We start from the raw sequence: 21,435 nt of genomic DNA on the forward strand, positions 1-21,435 counted from the left end.
CGGGAAAGAAGAATGACGAAGAATGTGGGAGTGAAACGCCGCCAGGTGCGTCTCAGAAACGTGTTCTACAAAAGCTGAACTATACACTGAACTGAACAACTCCAAATCAATATTTTCAATTGGAAGTGACAGAATCACTGAACTCTTCAACATATTATGCAATTCATTAGACAGTTGCGGTGGCGAATAACATCCAAGACGTGAAATTGCGGTGGCGAATTACACCAAGCATCGGTGGCGTATAACATGAAGTCTAATTGTTTGTGTTTTCTTTTGCCGCGTGCGTCACCCAAAGACAAAATTGTGCAACAGCATTCATCAAGAATACAAAGGACATGTTTAGCTCACAGGATATCATCACGGGAATGCATCAACTAGTGCTGTTTCGTTGAAGTTACGAAGGAAGGGACAAATCGTGCAATTTCAGCTACAATTCCAGCAGAAATCGGACTTCAGAACTGCCGAAACCTGACATTTCGACTAAAAAAGCACGTACCTTAGACCTTGAGTATATACTTCTTTAAAATGTACTAATGAAGAATCTAGATGATGCCTGAAAGTCCTACAAATTTTTATTTTCTGTGAGAGACCTACCTTGCAGCTTGCCTCTTCGTCGGCGTGAAGCAATAAAAAGTTGCGGTGGCGCAAATGCAGAGTTACACGATCCACGGCGTGTATTGGTCGATTTGCCGGCTACCTCCATTTTACCTGTTAGGTCCTCGGACAAGGTCGTTCATGATGATAAGCCCGTTAAAGGGACTTCCTCTTCTGTGGGTTCTGGTTTGGCTTCTGCGGACGTAGCTGCTTTGCTAATTTCGCTCAGTTCGCAGGTTTCGTCGTTGGCTGCGGAGATTTCGTCCACGAGAGCTGAGCTTCGGGCCCTTCCTTCCGGGGTGACTGATGTTTCTTCTCTAGCCAAGGTTCGCCCTTCCCCTTCCGCTACGGTCACGCAAGCGGATGTTCATGCTTCACAGGATGATGATGACCGTCACTTCCTTTCCTTGAGTGGTCCGTCTTCCGGCGTTCCAGCTCAATCTAAAGGTATGTCAGCTACGCAAGTAACCGGGTTCTCCGGCCAAAGCGTAGCGCGTCTTCAGGAGAAAGTAACCCCTGACGTGATTCGTAGGGGCGAAAGTTCTGATCCCTGGGCTGGCCCCCACCGCTCTGTCGGTCGGTCAGTGCGGGGTAGGGACCCTGAGGAGCGAACGGAAGTCTTGGTGCAACCCAGCCTTATCAGAAGATTTTGGCCAGGGTGTGCAGCTTCCGCTTCCGCCCTGGGGGCAGGAAGAGGGCAGTAAAGCTGGCTCCTTGTTGAACTATGACAGTCAATTTAGGGGTCAGCTTCCGGATTGCACGGATGTGCATGAAGGCTGTTCTGATGAAGGTGCTTCCGCTATGGGGGAAGGCACTGAATTGCCGCACAAGCTGTCAAACGCTGTTGCGTTGGCAGCGGAAACGGCTTTCAAGTATTTCGAGGAAGGGGTGGTTGAGTCTAAGGCTCGGGTTGTTCCACCACCTTCTGCTCTTGGTGATTTCCGGAGTTCCAAGGAGACTAAATGTTCTTTCCGGTTCCGGGAATCACCGTCTGTGGCCTTCGAGATGTCGAAAGTTCTGACGAAATTTCGTCCTCAGTCGAGCACTCAGAGCTCTACTGTTCCTTTGTTGTCACAACACAGTGAGGCACCTGAGTCGGCTAAGCCTTGGCTTGCTCAAGCTGATCAACAAGCTCCTGCTTTTTCCGCTGGCTTTCGGAATTTCAAACTGGGTACTCAGCCTATCAATCTGATTGAGGCGTTTGCTCTACCTAGGTCAGCTCTTCCGGTTACACCGGAACTAGCCACCCTGAGGGAGGATGGGTATAGTAGGGACAGATCTGTCCCCTGTACTGAAGCTTCCCTTTTGGCATTGGAGGACCCGTCGCGATATAACCTTCGTGGTTGAAAACGACGTTAAACATCAAATAAAGAAAGAAAGAAAGGCATTGGAGGAAACTGGAAGGTCTCTGTTGGAGTTGTCTTCCGTTTCGGAGTCTCTCCAGAGATCTTTGTCAAGGTCGATTGCAACTTATCTTGATCCTTTTGAATTTCGGTTTGATGCCTCCTCGGAGGATGTGACTACCCTTTTGGCTACTTTAGCCAAGGTGTCACAAGAACAGATGAATCTTTCGGCCAGACTGTATACTCACGCAGTACATTCTCGCAGATCGGCTTTCCTAGCTGGGTCTAGGATCAGAGACAAAGGCACGATTGATAATCTGAGGGCCTCACCTTTCACGGAGGGCTCCCTCTTGGGTCGTACATCTCTCGATGTTCTGCAAAAAGAGACTCAAGATAAAAGGGATTTGGCCTTTGCTCGGATTGCACATCAAGGTTTCCAAAAAGCGCAAAGCAAGCCTCAGGTTCAGAGCAAGGCTCTGTTGCACCACACTTTGAAGTAATCCCACACTTTGAAGTAAATTACTTCAAAGTGTGGGGATGTGCCCCACACTTTGAAGTAAACCCATTTTTTACTTCAAAGTGTGGGGGGATCTTCCCACACTTTGAAGTAAACTCAGTTTTTACTTCAAAGTGTGGGGGGATCTTCCCACACTTTGAAGTAACTTACTTCAAAGCGTGGGACTTTTGCATCGCCTGTTTGAGCCTGATGATTTTGTCCAAAAAAATGGCAAAGTCTTTTGGATGAGTGAACAGAAAAAGTGAGCGAGCCAAGAAACATAATGATGTTTGTTATCAGGCTTTAAGCAATGTCCCATTGTTGAGTGTGACGAAAACTCGTGATGACGATTTTAAAACATGTTGGGTCACGCATGGTCCAATCTTACATGGTCCAACCTTACATGGTCCGACCTTACATGGTCCAATCTTACATGGTCCAATCTTACATGGTCCAACCTTACATGGTCCAATCTTACATGGTCCAATCTTACATGGTCCAACCTTACATGGTCCGACCTTACATGGTCCAATCTTACATGGTCCAATCTTACATGGTCCAATCTTATATGGTCCAACCTTACATGGTCCAATCTTGCATGGTCCAATCTTACATGGTCCAACCTTACATGGTCCAACCTTACAAGGTCCAACCTTGCATGGTCCAATCTTACATGGTCCAACCTTACATGGTCCAATCTTACATGGTCCATATATAACATGGTCCAACCTTACATGGTCCAACCTTACATGGTCCAATATTACATGGTCCAACCTTACATGGTCCAACCTTACATGGTCCAATCTTACATGGTCCAACCTTACATGGTCCAATCTTACATGGTCCAATCTTACATGGTCCAACCTTACATGGTCCAACCTTACATGGTCCAATCTTACATGGTCCAACCCTACATGGTCCAATCTTACATGGTCCAATCTTACATGGTCCAATATTACATGGTCCAACCTTACATGGTCCAACCTTACATGGTCCAACCTTACATGATCCAATCTTACATGGTCCAATCTTACATGGTCCAATCTTACATGGTCCAATAATATATATATGGACCATGTAAGATTGGACCATGTAAGGTTGGACCATGTAAGGTTGGACCATGTAAGGTTGGACCATGTAAGATTGGACCATGTAAGGTTGGACCATGTAAGATTGGACCATGCGTGACCCAACATGTTTTAAAATCGTCACCACGAGTTTTCGTCACACTCAACAATGGGACATTGCTTAAAGCCTGATAACAAACATCACTATGTTTCTGGGCACAGACAGACAAAAGTTAGCATCGCATAGGCTACACTTCGTGAGCCAAAAATGGGTTTACATCCCCACACTTTGAAGTAATTTACTTCAAAGTGTGGGATTACTTCAAAGTGTGGTGCAACAAGGCTCAGCCTTCTTCCTCTGGTGAGGGCAAGGCACAGAACCAGAAGACTTCTTCTCGAGGTAGGGGGCGAGGTGCCCCTTATCAGAAGAGGGGCTCTTTTGGTGGTTCTAGGGGGTCGGGGCATAAGCCCCACCCCCAATGATGCCTTCCCGAACCGCTGATCCTGGTAGCCCCCACCTTCGTGGTGGCGGGCGGCCCCTCCAGGGCTCTCGCTTCCTGGTCACGCATGAAGGCCCGCGAGTGGATTTTAGGGATAGTGCGTTCGGGATTCCGTCTTCTCTGGGCAGAGGGAAAGGCTCCTCTGTCCAGGATACCCCCGCCTTTAAAGTTTCCAAGAGACCCGGAGGCCAAGTCAGCTGTGCAGGGAGAAGTGACTTCCCTCCTTTTGAAAGAAGCGATCGAGGAGATTCACGATCAGGGGTCTCTGGGTTTCTATGGCAGACTTTTTGTTGTCCCCAAAGCTTCAGGAGCATGGAGACCGGTTATAGATCTGTCAACTCTGAACAGATATCTTCGAGTTGTGAAATTCACAATGGAGACTCCTGCCTCGGTGAGAGAGGCTCTCCGGCCAGGAGACTGGGCGACTTCTGTCGACTTGACGGACGCCTATTTCCATGTGCTCATGCACTCGGCGGACAGGAAATGGCTGCGCTTCCGCTGGGGAGAGAAAATTTTCCAATTCCGAGCTCTTCCTTTCGGTCTCTCTCTCTCCCCTTGGATTTCCACCATGGTCATTCGTCAGCTCTGTGCCCTGGTGAGACAGGAAGGTGTGCGGTTGAGGTGTGCATATCTGGACGACTGGCTGATTTTACATCAGGACCAGGGGCCAGTTTCATAAGATAGCAGTGAACCGACTGACAGTCGATCGACTGCCCAGTCGATCGACTGTGGTTGATCGCCGGGTCACCGAAAAGCGCGTTTCATGAGCGAATCACCGTCACCCGCGGACAACCGCAGTCGACCGACTGTACAGTAATCCGAATGGCCAAGTCGAAGGCTGAATTTAGCAACATTACCACTTCCGTTTGCTCATTCGCACGTGGAAATGGCCGATTTCGAAGAAAAAACTAGTCTCGGCCCGCTCAAAATAACAATGACCGAGACTTTCAGTAATTCCTTCGCGTGACGTCTAACCCTCTTACGCCATAATGTGACGTCTTCAAGACATAACCCTGACTTGTCTCCTGGATTACTGCGTCATGATAGATAAATTTCGAAGAACAATCACAAGGTTTGGCTCACAATCCAAAAAAGTGTGAGCATTCTGCCATTGACTGTGCGGATAATTACATTTATTTTCGGTTTACCGCAGTAAGCCGAACACAGTGTTGGGGGGAGAGCATTACCGTGTTTGGCCGACTTCCGGTGAGACGACCCGCAGTCGGCCGACTGAAATTTTGTTCGTGAAACCCGATAACGTCGGATTACTGTGGTTCTCTCGGACAACTGCAGTTGGTCGACTGTGTTTCTGGCTTATGAAACTGGCCCCAGGACCTTTGCAGAACACACACGCAGAGGGTTCTCAGTCTGGCATGGCAACTCGGCTTCACAGTGAATCTGGTGAAGTCGGAGTTGGAACCATCCCAACATTTCACTTTTCTAGGGATGGAGTTCAACACCTCGGATTGGTCAGTCCCCCCTTCTCTGAGAAGGGTGGACAAGTTGCAGGCTTTGATTCGCTCTCTCTACGGAAAGAATCTACCCACGGCTCGAGAGTTGTCCTCGCTGCTAGGTCAGATGAAATCGATGGCTCCGCTGGTTTCTCTTGGCAGGGTTCACAAGAGGCCTTTTCAGGCAGCTCTGCAAGCACAATGGAATCAAGCGACTCAAGGCTGGAATGTCCAGGTCGAGTTGGGGAGTTGGTTCAGTCGTACCACGGATATGTGGCTCCTTCCCTGGGTTTCGCAGGGAGTTCCCATTGCTCCCCCTTCCCCGCAGAACGATCTGTTCACGGACGCCTCCCAGACAGGCTGGGGAGCACACCTGGCAGAGCAGACGGCGTCAGGTGTTTAGGACGCCAATCAGGTCTCTTGGCACATAAATGCACTGGAGTTAGCGGCTGTGGCTCTGGGTCTTCAGGCGTTTCTGCCTCTTCTGTCGGACAGCCATGTCAGGTTACATACAGACAACATGACTGTAGCGGCCTACATAAACCGCCAGGGCAGGACTCGGTCTCAGGGGCTGTCAGACAGCACTTGTCGCTTACTGATTTGGTGCAACGCTCATCACATCCTTCTGTCAGCGACTTATCTCAAGGGCAGTCTCAATGTCTTGGCAGATGCCCTGAGCAGGGGGGACAAGGTCTTACACTCGGAGTGGACTCTGTCCCACCAGGCCCTACATCGTCTCTGGGCGCAAATGAACAAGCCGGTCATCGACTTGTTCGCGACAAGGTTCTCATCCAGACATCCTCTCTTTGTGTCTCCATTCCCGGACCCTCAAGCATGGGCGGTAAACGCACTCGAGATGGATTGGTCAAATCTGGTGGCCTATGCCTTTCCTCCCTTTCGCCTTCTGGGCAGAGTCGTGAGAAAGGCAGACATGGAGAGGCCAGCGCTGGTTCTGGTTGCGCCTCTTTGGCCCAGCCAGCACTGGTATCCAGATCTACTCCGTCTTGCGGTTCGTCCTCCAATTCCACTCGGAGTAAGAAAGGGCGATCTGTTACAGCCTCGGTCAGGCATACCGCACGAAAATCCACAAGCTCTACAGCTTCACGGGTGGATTCTGTCAGAGTCTCTCTGCTCCGTGCAGGGGCCTCAGCTTCAACTCTGAATTTGGTGCAACATGCTCACAAGGATTCGACCAACTCGGTGTATTCTTCACACTGGGCTGCTTCCCGCAGTGGGGCACTGCGGTTATGAAATTAAAGGCCCCTCCTGTTTTTGGAACCGCAGGAGCTTTCTAGTTTGCTGTTAGGTAGATTTTTGGTTCCTCTTTCCTGTCATGCTCTCTTTTTCTTCATGAATTCTTTTCTTTTTTCTGCCTTCTTGCTCATTCACCTGTATTTTTTCCAAAAATCTCTTCTCTTGCCGCTTGTCTCGCGATTCATGTATAGTTTAATCTGTTAGTGTTCTGATGTAAGTCCAGCAGTAGATGGGTTAAGCCTATTTTAACATACTGGAAACTGGTAATCTTCCAGTAGGTATTAATTTAGTTTTACTAAAGCCTGCTGGGACACAAGTAATGGGTTAGTGCATTTGTAAACAGGAATCGCTTGACAAGTGGCCCCCTTCATCCCCCCCTTCCTCGTCCTGATATGGCTCTGCGTAGTCGGCTGGACGTTAAGCAACAAATAAACAAACAAATAAACTGGGCTGCTTGGTCGAAATGGTGTGTGGAGAACGGCGTTGATCCTCTCTCTCCTAGGTCTATGCAGGTGGCCAACCACTTGTCCTGGCTAGCAGATCAAGGAGCTTCTCCCTCTTCTCTGCGAGTTAGGAGATCTTCGATCTCTTCTACTCTCAGGCAGTTAGGTCACAAGATTAACCTCAGTGGGGTTATCGCTAGTGTCATCAAGGGCGCTTCTCTTGACACAGCTCGTTCCAAGGCACAGCTCCCTGCTTGGAACCTGTTTTTGGTTTTGCGGTTTCTTGCTTCTGATGAGTTTGAGCCTCTACATGCAGCCAGTTTGGCTAATGTGACGAGAAAAACTCTTTTCTTGGTTTTACTTGCTACCTCTAGGCGGGGTAGCGAAGTTCATGCGTTATCTGGACTTTCGAGGGATATTTCGTTAGAAAAGGATGGCTCTATTTCTCTTAAGTTTAGGCCTGACTTTCTTGCTTAGAACCAGAAACCTGGTCAAACATCCCCTCTTATTCGCATTTCCCCCTTGAGCAATGTTCTTGCTTCTGGAGACCCTGATGTATTTAACTGCCCCGTTAGAGCCCTCAGCAGCTACCTGTCTCGGACTTTGCCTATTCGCTCTGAAACACAGAAACTGCTTTTTATCTCCCTCAACACGGTTCGGGGGAAAGACATTTCGAGAGTCACTTTGGCCAAGTGGGTTTCCTCAACGATTAGGCAGGCCTACATCTGGTGGGAAAGCCAGTCAGGCGATAATAGAGCAATCTTGCCTCGTACTACGGCCAGGGCTCATGAGGCTAGAGCCTGGGCTTCGTCGTTAACAGTTCTCCGTTCGGGGCGCCTCTCAGAGGTCCTTGAGTCGGCTTACTGGCGCTCTGAAGATGTGTTCATCAACTTCTATCTGAGAGATGTTGCTGGGACTAGACAGGATGGTAGTTCTGCGTTGCCAGCTTTGGTAGCGGCAGGACAGGTCCTTCATTCTTGATATGGTGAGTGCCCTCCACCTATAGTAGCAATCTGCTATATGTGAGTTGGGTAAGATATGTAATTTAATCAAAAATTTTAATAATAAATTTTCATTTGATTAATATACTTACCCAACTCACATCGTTTATTCCCTCCCGCCTCCCCGCTGTTGGGGGTATATATTCTAAAAAAGAAGTGAGTTGGGCTTCGGTTAGAATGACTACAAATGGCGGCGTATGCGCACGCATACGTAAGACAGACTCGGTATTGGTCTGTCCTTGATACCAGTATGGGTATTGGTCACTCTTTTTTAGAGTTGTCTCCCTTGTTACCAAGGGGACGCGTACAGCGTTACCAGCACTGAACTAGGGTTAATTGCTATATATGTGAGTTGGATAAGTATAATAATAAGTATAAATCAAATGAAAATGTATTATTACAATTTTTGATTCCTTCATGTATCGATGTATTTCTCAATAAGCAGTACAATGTCAAAATGTATTTCAGGTACCTGGGGTGTTGGGTGTTCATGAGTTCCACATTTGGCAGCTGGCAGGCAACCGCATCGTTCTGTCCGCTCACATCACGTGCAGCAACATGCGTGAATACATGAATATTGCCGCTGTCGTCAAGGACCTCTTTCACAAGGAGGGTATTCACTCCACCACCATACAGCCTGAGTTTGTAGAGGTGAGTTGTCTGGCTGGCTGGCTGGCTGCTTGTCTGCCTGTCTGTGTGTGTCTGTCTGGTTGGCTGGCTGTAAACAACATGGGTGAATGCATGAATATTGCTGCTGTTGTCAAGGACCTATTTTACAAGGAGGGGATTCACTTCACCACCATACAGTTAGAGTTTGTGACGGTATGATGTCTGTCTTTTTGCCTGTCTGTGTGTCTGTGTGTCTGCCTGTCTGCATGTGTTGAAGACCTATTTCGTAAAGAGTGCATTAACTCTAGCACCATCCGGCATCCAGCCATATCTTGTTTTAAAGGGGAAGGAGTCTTAGAATGGAGGTAATTGTACAGAGGCTATAAACAGAAAATTTGAAAGAAAACAAGTCGCGTAAAGCGAAATTACTACATTTAGTCAAGCTGTCGAACTCACGGAATGAAACTGAACGCACTGTATTTTTTTCACCAAGACAGTACAGCTTCGTCAATCCCCGCGAAAAGGAAATCGCTCACCTCCCAAGTGCAAAACGCAGTGATATGCACACGCCAGAATAGCGCGGTAGCGTATTCGTGTTAACTTTCTGAGCTTGTTTTGAATACAACCTATCTTATCTATATGTTTTTGGAATCAGGAAACGATAAAGAATAAGATGAAATCATTTTTGGATCGATTTCTTAAATTTTAATCGTAAGACTGATTAACCCAATGCCCCCTGAACCGCCCGGCATGGCCCGCTGGAAGTGCCCTATGAAATCCCTGAAACGCCCGGCATGGCCCGCTAAACACTAGGTCACCTACTTTCACTTTCGCTTTGAGCCTTACCCATAAGGCCTTGCGACCGGATGTGATTAATGCACTTCCTTCCGGCTGCTTCATTCTAGCGTTTGCAGAGTTCGAATCGATGCGATAGTGTGTTAGCTGTGAATTTTCAAAGTTTGAGATTTTTTTGGCTGACATAATGGCGTTGAACGAAGGTTTGGAAGTATGGTGTTCGATCATGGGGAACTCAGATGACGATTCTGACACGCCTTTCGAAGGTTTTCTACTTGAAGAGGTGAAAGGGGATGAGTCTGACATCGATCTGGGTGTTGTTATTCGACAACAGGACTTTCGGGAGGATTTTTCTGGGAGTTTCAACATATATTGGTGTAAATGAGGACTGAAGGCTGACACGTTGGACGTTTTTGAAGAACACTTGCTGGATTGTTTTTTTTAAACAACATTTATTACATTGGAAGTGGACAGAACATACTTGCATATGAAACTATAGTCTATTCTCGAGTTATTCTGCCATCTTCTATATAAATGTGAGTACTCTATGATTTTATATGAATTGTTTTGTTTTGTATGTGTGCATGTTGTGCGGAGTAGTTTCCCTTTGCTCAGGATTAAGAAGGCTGCCTGCCATTTTTTTGTCAGGGGGCATTGGGATAATCTATTTTAGTTAATTGTGATCACATTTTAAGAGTAAACATGACATATGTATATATTTTTAGATTCAGAATGTCATGAAGAATACGATGCAATCAATTTTAAATCTGTTTGCGAAAAATCGATTTTAATGACAACTTTAATGAGCAAACTCATTAATTAATTTGTAAGCCTCCAAGCTGAAATGCAATACCAAAGTCCGGGCGTCGTCGAAGACTACTTGACCAAAATTTCAACCAATTTGGTTGAAAAATGAGAGCGTGACAGTGCTGCCTCAACTTTCACGAAAAGCCGGATATGAAGTCATCAACGACATTGATCAAAAAAATGAAAAAAACGTCTGGGGATATCATACCCAGGAACTCCCATGTAAAATGTCATGAAGATCGATCAAAGTAGTTTTCTCTAAATCGCTCTACACACACACACAAACATACACCACACCCTCGTCTCGATTCCCCCCTCTACGTTAAAACATTTAGTCAAAACTTGACTAAATGTAAAAAGCATGGCCTTGAAAGGGGAGAGTCTTAAAAGGGGGGTTCCACTGTAACCTATGTTAACATTGCTCCAGGTGGCTGACGAGCAGGGAACGTGCAAGCTGCCATGCATCGACCAAAACCAGGACTGTCTGGCCGACACGTGTTGCGGCACCACGCCTAAGACGCGTGCCAAAGACAAGCAACGCAAAGACCGCTGGGGAGGCAACTCCGGCAAGAGCATGGCGACAGGCTCGCAGTCAGCGCCACAACAGTCGTCAGGATCTGCCTCGCTGGATCTTCCAGGTGCTTCAAGGGGGGCGGAAGACAGTATTAGGGCAGACAATTCTCAAAGAAGTTCTTTAGAGGTGGTAATGGCTGTAGAGGCCGAGGAGTATAAAGAAAAGGTGTGAGATGTTTGGACAGTTGGTGAAGGGGATGGGGATCCGGGGGGGAGGGGGGGGTGTTCAGTTCAAAGCGGGAAGGCAATGGGTGGAATGAGAGAGAGAGCGTGTGCGTGGGTGGGTGGGTGGGTGACAGCGTTTGCATTTTCATAACATTTTTTTTTGTAAATACCATGATCAATTAGGGTCTTCTTCTTGGTGTTTGAAAACCTTTGATCAATTACTTTGACATTTCAAAAAATGAATCTAATTTTTAAAAAAATTTAAAAAAGCATTTTTCTCCAACATATTTTCTTGGATTTTTTTTTAGTCAAAAGGGATTGAATTTTAAATAAAGTTGTTTTAATTGATTTTGTGTCTATTTAAACTTATTTTGGATGCTTTGTTTGGTTGGAAATTCTGTGGTGTATAGGCATCTCAGCAAATATTGTTATGAGAGAGAATTAATTTTTTGTATTGAGAAGAAAGTTGCTCAAAATCAGTCCCAAGTTTCTCATGAACATTGTGGACAAATCACGTACAGTGGAAACCCCGTTTGTAAGACCTCACAAAAATCTGAGAAAATCAGGTTTTAAAAAGGAGGGAGTGGTACAATGGAGGTAAATTTACAGAGGTTTTGAACAGGAGTTAAATGTCGCATTCACATGCAGTTACTTGCCGTAAGTGGGACAGGCGGGGAAAGGAGGGTGGAGGTATTTCGCTGCCATTGTTTGAAGAAATTTGTCATGTTGCAAAAAACGTAACAAGCACCCTGCGCTCTATCTTTGACAGCTGGAGAAGATATACAACACATGTGCAGTGGAACCCTCCTTTTTTTTTCTTCTTCTGCGTTCCTGGGCTGAAACTCCCATGTACACTCGTGTTTTTTGCACGAGTGAAATTTTACGTGTATGACCGTTTTTTACCCCGCCATTTAGGCAGCCATACGCCGTTTTCGGAGGAAGCATGCTGGGTATTTTCGTGGTTCTATAACCCACCGAACTCTGACATGGATTACAGGATCTTTTTCGTGCGCACTTGGTCTTGTGCTTGCGTGTACACACGGGGGTGTTCGGACACCGAGGAGAGTCTGCACACAAAGTTGACTCAGAAATAAATCTCTCGCCGAACGTGGGGACGAACTCACGCTGACAGCGGCCAACGGGATACAAATCCAGCGCGCTACCGACTGAGCTACGTCCCCGCCCCGACCCCGTCCTTTTAAGACCTTAGTTTTCCTCATTTGTTTGTGTGACACCGTATTGGCGTTGACCGGTAATAACCGGTATTTTACCGGTTGAAACGAGAAAATACCGGAACAAAATTGGCTGCCGGTATGACCTACCGGTTGATTTTTAAAACTACCGGGTTTTTTTCGCTGGTGGAACAATCAAACCAGTACTCTGAGTTGGACTCTGACTGGTTCCAATGACCAGCCTACAGGGTTTTTTCTTGACTGTTTGCATCATAAAAGTTTGCGTACCGGTTTGAACAAATACTAGCGCCATCACTGGTTTTCCTGATTTGTTTGTGTGACAGTGTGTCTGGAAATGTACCTCCATTTTAAGACTCTAGACTTGATTTTCTCAAATGTATGGAGGTCTTAAAAGCGATATTTCACTGTTTCTGTCACGTAATACTAACGTCAATTTGTTAACCTATTGGTTACGTACGTACTGGACCGTTGGATCTGATGAAGAGTTGCATATTTATTTATTTATGTGTTAAAGGAATATGGAAGGGGAAAACACACACACACACACACACACACAACACACACTTTAAAACACAAAAATAAATGAATATGCAAGGGGAACAACTCTTGGCGTTCATTCACTGTGTCAGGTGTATGTACCCTCCCTTGAACGGATAAACCCAAAAACCAAATCTAAGAAAATTAGGTCTCGAGGGTGAGATTAGTCTGAAAAGTCTAAAGTTATACTGCATTACTTTAAAGTGTTTCTTGCATATCAAGACCTCAGGGTTGCTAGTTAATGTAGGATACAGTCCACATTTTCAATCTGTTTGCGAGATTGTTCATGATCATGGCATTATTTTAATCGGCAAAGCTTTAAAAATCCTTGAAAGCCGGTGTATATTTGCACATGTGTTTGTGTATTCTGTTTGTTTTGTTGCACACAATAATTGTGTAATAGATTTATAAGCTGGTCTGTGTTTTAAATATGTGACAGTTTGAATTGGAGGTAGGGTATGTTTTGCAAATTTTTTTAATATGATTGTATGAAATGTAATGTATACATGTACAGCATGTAAGAAGTTGTTAAAGATTCTGTGTGTTTGTCATCTGTGTGTGTGTGTGTCTGTCTGTGTGTCTGTCTGTCTGAGTGTCTGTGTGTGAGTGTGTGTGTGTGTTTTTGTGAGTGAGAGAGAGAGAGAGAAGAAGGCAAGGTCTAAAGAGCACCTGATGGGATAAAGGTGGAGATTTTTCAGATCTCCCAGGTCAACTACGGTGTAAACCTGCTAGTGCTTATCCCTTGGCATGTGTACACGCAAGCACAAGACCAAGTACATGGAAACAAATATCCTGTAACCCGTGTCAAGAGTTTGGTGCGTTATAGTAACACAAAAGCTCCAAGCAATTGTATCCTCCGGTATGTCTATTGTCAAATATGCCTGGGCAAAAAGACAGCCATTTATGTACAAGGCTATACTCGTGCCAGTGAGAATACCATCCCACAAATCCAGGAAAAGAAGAGGGGAGAAGTCTAAATCGGGAGATCGGGAAAGGAGGTTCCCCTTTAACAAAATACTTGCCTGTGTGAAATCTATTGATTGCTTACATTTTTGGGGTCCCATTTATGAAAATCCAAAGTTTCTGTCCCAAAGAAAACAAAGGTGCATGTCTTGCCAAGTCTTAATGCAGGGATGTTGCCACAAATTCATACCTATAGGACATATGTCCTGAGCTCTTCGGCATCAATAGGACATTTGACTGCTTTCAGACATTTTAATAGGACATTATAATTTTGGGCAAAACACAAAATCATGTGCACACATACATATCAGTATATGCACCAACATTGTGTGCGTATATTGTTTTATTGAGTCACTTGAGAAAAAGTGACTATGTAATCGGTCAGTGTTAGTCTGTCCGGCCGGCCGGCCCGTAGACACCACCTTAACGTTGGACTTTTCTCGGAAACTATCAAAGCGATCGGGCTCATATTTTGTTTAGTCGTGACCTCCAATGACCTCTACACTTTAACGATGGTTTCGTTGACCTTTGACCTTTTTCAAGGTCACAGGTCAGCGTCAAAGGAAAAATTAGACATTTTATATCTTTGACAAAGTTCATCGGATGTGATTGAAACTTTGTAGGATTATTCTTTACATCAAAGTATTTACATCTGTAGCCTTTTACGAACGTTATCAGAAAAACAAGGGAGATAACTAGCCTTTTCTGTTCGGCAACACACAACTTAACGTTGGGCTTTTCTCGGAAACTATAAAAGTGACCGGGCTCAAATTTTATGTGAACGTGACTCATTGTGTTGTGAATAGCAATTTCTTCCTGTCCATCTGATGCCTCATATAATATTCAGAACTGCGAAAGTGACTCGATCGAGCGTTTGCTCTTCTTGTTACTTTTGTTTCAATCAGGACACACACAAAAAAGAAACCAACAAACGAAAAAGCAACCAAAATCTTCAGCACTCTTACTTTCATTGGCCCACAAACTGCATGATTTCCTGACAGAGCTTTTTCTTGACATATTCGACAAAACAGTTTGCCTATATAGATGGTCTCTTTGCTGTCAAATTCTAACCAACCAGTACATGGTCGGCCATGAATAGTTAACCTTATTCAAAAAAACGTCAAGTCGCGAAACTTTACTTTCCGTGATTGTGAAGGTTTCAGCGGCGACACTGTCATTGGCGCTGTCATTTTCCAGAATGATGCTATTGCTAGCCGTGTTTTCCCATGTTCTTGGCCCTAATGTAGCATACGATGCCGTTGAAGCACCAAACGTGTTCAGCTTTTGTTGTTCTTTGGCAGGCTTTAGTTTTTTTCAGTGGCATGATTCAGTGCCGTGCGCTTCATCTCTAACCGAAAGCAAATTAAAGCAGACGCGAGCCTTGGTCAGTTGGAGTTGTCTCCTGTACTCCTAACTTTAGTGTGCTGTAGACGGGTGTACGCAAACGGCTCATACCGCAAACGGTTCGGAAAACGCAAGATCTGCACTGGACAACTTTAGTGCACCTGTATGCGAGAGCGCTCGGTCGCTTTTTGAAGATTCCTATCATGAAAGGAAAATAATCAAATAACGCGTTGTCCGAAGGAATGGAGTTCTTATCAGACAATGACCGCGCTCAGTTAAAAACGATAGGACATCTGACCGCCATGCGGCTATGTGAATCGGACATTTGAGCCTTTTAATCGGTCTATGTCCGATGTGCGACGCCTAACGACATCCCTGTTAATGTCCTAATTTTGTTAATTTCCTATTTATTCAGCTTTTCTTTCCTTTCTCTGTTTTTAGCAGTGTTTAATTTGTTTTGTTTTTTATTCGTGAGAATTAGTTTGTTCTGGATTATAATACAATAGTCTGAGCTCTGTTCTGCAAGATTGTAGTGTATTTTTCTAAGAATTTTCTATGTCTTTGAAACAAATGTAAATGAAACAAGTTATTTTTTATTTTACTGATGTATTTATGTATCTTTTTTATTTTCTTATTGCTTGTTTATTCTCTAGCCTATATATTTGTTTTACTGGGGAACACAAAGAAATGTAAATATATTACATTTGAAAGAGCTGATATTGACAGGCTTTTTTGAATACACATTTTATATTTATCAGAAGTTCTCCTTTTGTACATTTGACAAGTGTACATCTGCATAGTTATACAAAGTATTATATTACTGTATCAGTAAATTACTATTAAGCTGTGATGGAGATAGTGTATGCTCTGGATACATTGTTTTATCATCACAAATCTCGGTTTTGGCTGTACATCGTTTATTGGCTCACGTAAGTGTAGCCTATGCGATGATAAACTTTGTCTGTCTGTGCGTGCGTGCGTGCGTGTGTGTGTGTGTGTGTGTGTGTGTGATAGAAACTTTAACATTTCCGAGTCTATGGATTACGTCAGTCTCGGTCAAAAGTGTTTGACGTGTGTGATAGAAACTATTTGAAGACGTCACATTATGACGTAAGAGGGTTAGACGTCACGCAAAGGAATTACTGAAAGTCTCGGTCATTGTTATTGTGAGCGGGCCGAGACTACTTGGCAGATCCAGGGTCTCGCTTTCTTGCACAGTTTCACCTATGCTTACTGTGTGTGTGTGTGTGTGTGTGTGTGTGTGTGTGTGTGTGTGTGTGTGTGTGTGTGTGTGTGTGTGTGTGTGTGTATGTGTGACGGAGTGATTGAGTTTGTGTTACTGTTTGTCGATTTCTTACGTGAGCCTTGAAGGCTTCGCCTCTTGTTTATATTGGAAGTACATTCTTTCTTCCGGCTGGGCTTAATGTTTTAACAAATTGATTAGCTTGTTACTCGATCTTCAACATAAATGTCATGATGCTTTTGTTTTCCTTTCTTTTTTAATTAAATGAAACGGAACAAGATAACACCCCCTGCGGGTTAGGGGGAGGAATTTACCCGATGCTCCCCAGCATGTCGTAAGAGGCGACTAACGGATTTTGTTTCTCCTTTTACCCTTGTTAAGTGTTTCTTGTATAGAATATAGTCAATTTTTGTAAAGATTTTAGTCAAGCAGTATGTAAGAAATGTTAAGTCCTTTGTACTGGAAACTTGCATTCTCCCAGTAAGGTCATATATTGTACTACGTTGCAAGTCCCTGGAGCAAATTTTTGATTAGTGCTTTTGTGAACAAGAAACAATTGACAAATGGCTCTATCCCGTCTTCCCTCTTTCCCCGTCGCGATATAACCCTTCGTGGTTGAAAACGAGGTTAAACACCAAATAAAGAAAGAAAGAACAAGATAACAATAAAAATATACTCACCAGAAAACAGCAACATGAATACATTAACACGAACTAGTTTCGACTTTTTGTCTTCGTCAGCATTACAAAAACAATAAGCTAAAAAGAAAAAGTTTCTTTTTATTCAAATTTTTGGACTGAATGTTTGTGTCTGTGCACATGGCGGTGTGTGTTTTTATACAGGCATGTGTGTCGGTGTTTGAATCTTTAATCTGTTTCACTCTTAATCCTAATGCTTTTATGTTGTTTGTATATATTTATTTCAATCTGTATTTTTATGCCCAGGGTGTGAATTCTAATCATTCTTCTAACTTGCTTATCATGGACAATACAGTCCTGGTGTGTTTAATTTTGAATGTCGTTTACCACCCGCGGGTTAAGGGGAAGAATTTACCCGATGCTCCCCAGCATGTCGTAAGAGGCGACTAACGGATTCTGTTTCTCCTTTTACCCTTGTTAAGTGTTTCTTGTATAGAATATAGTCAATGTTTGTAAAGATTTTAGTCAAGCAGTATGTAAGAAATGTTAAGTCCTTTGTACTGGAAACTTGCATTCTCCCAGTAAGGTATATTGTACTACGTTGCAAGCCCCTGGAGCAATTTTTTGATTAGTGCTTTTTTGAACAAGAAACAATTAACAAGTGGCTCTATCCCATCTCCCCCCCCCCTTTCCCCGTCGCGATATAACCTTCGTGGTTGAAAACAACGTTAAACACCAAATAAAGAAAGAAAGAAAGAATGTCGTTTGTATGGATTGTGACAGGAACTTGTATGTAGAATATATGTCTGTGATTGTGAACACTTCAACAGTGATGTCATTTTCTTTTTGACTCGCATGAGTAATCAGGAGAGTCTTGGTAATGCAGATTATGTGTTAGGCTGTCGGGATTGCTGACTGTCTGTAGATGAAAACTTAACGTTGAAGTTTTTATAAGTAGGACATTATCATATTTTTTTCGAATACATTTCAAACGTTCATGGAGCTAGAGCAGTACATGTAGTTAATTTGCTTTGATTCTAATATTATATATGATGTCGTACCAACATATACTCTTCTTGTTTTGTTTGTTTGTTGTGTTTTTTCTGTGAGTTTTCTGTACATATCAGTATACATTCTTACTCTCAAATTATTTGACACTACTACTGTACTTTGTTTCTTAACGAGCTCAGACCATTCTTTCCCTCCCCCCAAAATCAAATCTGCAGCAGTTGTTTGGACTGATGTTTGTGTATGTATGTGCATATCTGGTATAGAATTATACAGAGATTCTCTGAAAAATAGACTCTGTTTCGTGCTTTATTGCTGTGTCCTTGCATGATTGAATGTTGAAGAAGTGAGAACATGCACAACACATAAATAAACATGGATGCATTCTTACGCACACGCATGAAAAGAGACATATGAAGAAGCCTTTGCGCATGCATGCACCCATGTACACACACTGTGACACACACACCGACACTCATGCGTAAACACATCATCACGCACACACATGGAAAGAGACATATTCAAACACCATGCGCATTCATGCACCCACACACACTGACACTCATGCCTCAACACATACACAAACGAACTCGTGCACACGCATACATGGAAGCGCATATATACACACACTCGTGCCCCTGGTCATGCACATACTCGCACACAAGCATGTGTCTATAGATGTGAATGCATCCTGGGTTGTCCTGACAAAATAAGAACTTTTTAAAGAAGATCAAGATTTGAACAATCAAATGTCAAAAGACATGAGCTTATTACAAACTTGTGTTAACAGCGATAGACCAAAATGTAAATAGTTTTTAGCATGAAGACTGTGCCATGTAAACTGAAAACGGAAACAAACTGTCATCGGTCTCGGATAGCTGAATATTGGTTGAAGAGACGTTAAAAACAATAACCAACAAACCATGCGCATGCATACTCACACTGACACACACACACACACACACACACTCACGTGCACACAGAAAGACACACAAGCATGTGTCTGCACAGACACACACACACACACACACACACACACACACACACACACACACACACAATCATGTATACACTCATTCATTGCAGGAAACCATTAAATGCCTCTCTCTTGCAACAGAAGTAAAAAAATCGTTGATCATCTTTTTGAAAACTAAATCGTGACATGTTTTTACAGTAATACTGGTTGCATACATACAAATACTGTACTTCAGATAATACTGAACTGGTAATAAAAAAAATTGAAGGCTTTCAAGTTGAGAAATTATCCTTCACAGTAAATGCACAAATATCATAAAAAATGTTCGCAAACGTAGAATCCTTTTTTCCCACTTAGCAGCGGATTTGTTCCATATTTTCCCTTGTAGAAATGTTCCAGTGATATTCTGACATTTTCCCCCATATATTTTGCTATTCTCACACTCTGGGGGACATTTAAGCAGCAATTCTCACTTTAAAACTATGGGGCTTTCTATTTATCAGTTTACTGGATGTACTGTTGTCCGTGTGTGTGCGTGTGCGTGTTGTTTTATCTGTCGATAAGTGTCAGTCCTGTCAGTGCATTTTGACTTAAGTTGTAGATTTTTTGGGTGTGTGTTTTTTCCGCCCCAGTCGATGTATAGCGTCACCATCGTGTTTTGCAGACGCAGCCAATATGTCATTAAATTGAAATTGACATGCAGTCTGAAATAATTCCTTCTTTGCATGTTAAATGAATGCCCCCCCCCCCCCCCCCTCCTCCCACCCTCATTCTCAGGTTTTTATATTTGTCTCAAATTCTAAAATAATGTTCCACTTGGGTAGGCACTCAGGCTAGGGAAACTTGTAGAACCCACGACGGTTTGTGGGGCACTGTTGCTTCTGTAGCTCCATTTTCCTCTGTACGTTGGGGTCTCTGCTCATGGAGGCAGCGGGTATTCCCACTTCTGGCACTGAAGACACGAAAAGAGAATAATTAACCACTTAATAATTCATTTGCAATTAAGCAATTGCTGCCTGGTTTACTTCCCCGCCACCTCTCAGAGTCTGTAATTGCAGGGCCATCACACACGCATACACACAACGGGCCGTGAGAGATTGGTCACTATATATGGTCAATTAGAGACATGAGACTTTGAAAGAGACAGAAAGTAATTAAGACAGGTAGGCAGACTGACGGAGACTACAGTGGAACCCCCCCCCCCCCCTCCCTCCATTTGAAGCCCTAAAAAATAGACTGAGAAAATTACGTCCTATTACGGAGGGAGTCTTAAAATGGGGCTCAATTTATAGAGGTTATGAAAAGTAAATCATGTGAAGAAGTAAGCAGGGGCTCACATCCACGTCGGACATCGGACATACACGGATATTTTTTCCTTATGTCCTATACATTTTTCATGCAAGAGGACATGCGTCCTATTGTTTTTGTCACAAAGTGGTCATTGTCCGATTATGCTTTCATTTGATCCGGACATTGTCAGTACTTTCCAATTTACAGTAGTTTGATTTGCTATTTTATCGATGTTTTGCCACGGTGAAGCAACATAAAAAAAGCAACATAACTAAAACAAATGTCCAATTGATTTATTTTTGTTCAGGATAAATGTCCTATCACTTTTGCATTGTTCAGGACATTTGTCCTATGCCACCTCTCATAGATGTGAGCCCCTGAGTAATCAATCAATCAATCAATATGAGGCTTATATCGCGCGTATTCCGTGGGTACAGTTCTAAGCGCAGGGATTATTTTATTTTTTTATTTTTTTATTTTATTATTTTATGCAATTTATATCGCGCACATATTCAAGGCACAGGGAGTAAGGTCTTAAAAAGGGGGTGGAGTGGGTCTTGAAGAGGGAGTTCCACTGTAGGCTACTATAGTCAGTCGATCACAGACAGGTAGTACGGAACGCGGATCGTATCAACTGATGCAGGAAACTGATTGATGCATCCAAAACCAAGAATTTGATGCATCGTTTGGATGCATCAGAATTCTCGGGTTTTCCTTTAAAGTGCCGAGCAAAAAGCAAAATTTGAACCGGAATACGAAGCGAAACGAACTATTTCTATCAACTGATGCAGGAAATTGATGCATCCAAAACCACGAATTTGATGCATCGTTTGGATGCATCAGAATTTTCTCGCCGAACACCAGTCAAAAACGATTCTTCTTCGCCGCCATGTTGAAAACGTCGGAAAACGAAAGTTTGAGTCGAAGGTCAAGGCCGGGCGTCAAATTTTCGTGTGCACAAAAGACAAACCACAAACAAAACAAAAAATGCCTTAAAATGCATAATGCCGTGACTTTGACTTGTTCCCTATTTAATGGTATGTTGTACGTTTATTTTTGTTTTATCTAACCAATCTGTTAGTATTCGTCAAAATATCATTTCAAGTTTTTCCGTGCTCAGGCATTTCTTACGGAAAGACCGGAAA

General features: G+C 43.6%; 2 protein-coding genes across 12 annotated transcripts in view; one reads left to right on the plus strand and one right to left on the minus strand.

Annotated features, from left to right (window-relative positions):
* LOC138971087 (uncharacterized) overlaps positions 1-11,149 on the plus strand; it is a 46,673-nt gene extending 35,524 nt beyond the window's left edge. For 3 of the 4 annotated variants that reach the window (XM_070343690.1, XM_070343689.1, XM_070343691.1), the window contains exons 10-11: positions 8,618-8,800; positions 10,788-11,149. In XM_070343690.1, coding sequence (XP_070199791.1) covers positions 8,618-8,800; positions 10,788-11,105 — 501 coding nt within the window. In that variant the 3' untranslated portion in view covers positions 11,106-11,149. The remainder of the gene's footprint in view (positions 1-8,617; positions 8,801-10,787) is intronic. The other variant, XM_070343687.1, reaches the window with a different exon arrangement.
* An 8,002-nt stretch (positions 11,150-19,151) lies between these two features.
* Positions 19,152-21,435, minus strand: part of LOC138971088 (uncharacterized) — a 14,415-nt gene continuing 12,131 nt past the window's right edge. For all 8 annotated transcript variants that reach the window (XM_070343696.1, XM_070343698.1, XM_070343695.1 and 5 more), the window contains one exon: positions 19,152-19,952. In XM_070343696.1, the coding sequence (XP_070199797.1) occupies positions 19,834-19,952 (119 nt within the window). In that variant the 3' untranslated portion in view covers positions 19,152-19,833. The remainder of the gene's footprint in view (positions 19,953-21,435) is intronic.

The sequence above is a fragment of the Littorina saxatilis genome, linkage group LG7, assembly GCF_037325665.1.
Source record: "Littorina saxatilis isolate snail1 linkage group LG7, US_GU_Lsax_2.0, whole genome shotgun sequence".
In the NCBI taxonomy this organism is placed as follows: domain Eukaryota; kingdom Metazoa; phylum Mollusca; class Gastropoda; order Littorinimorpha; family Littorinidae; genus Littorina; species Littorina saxatilis.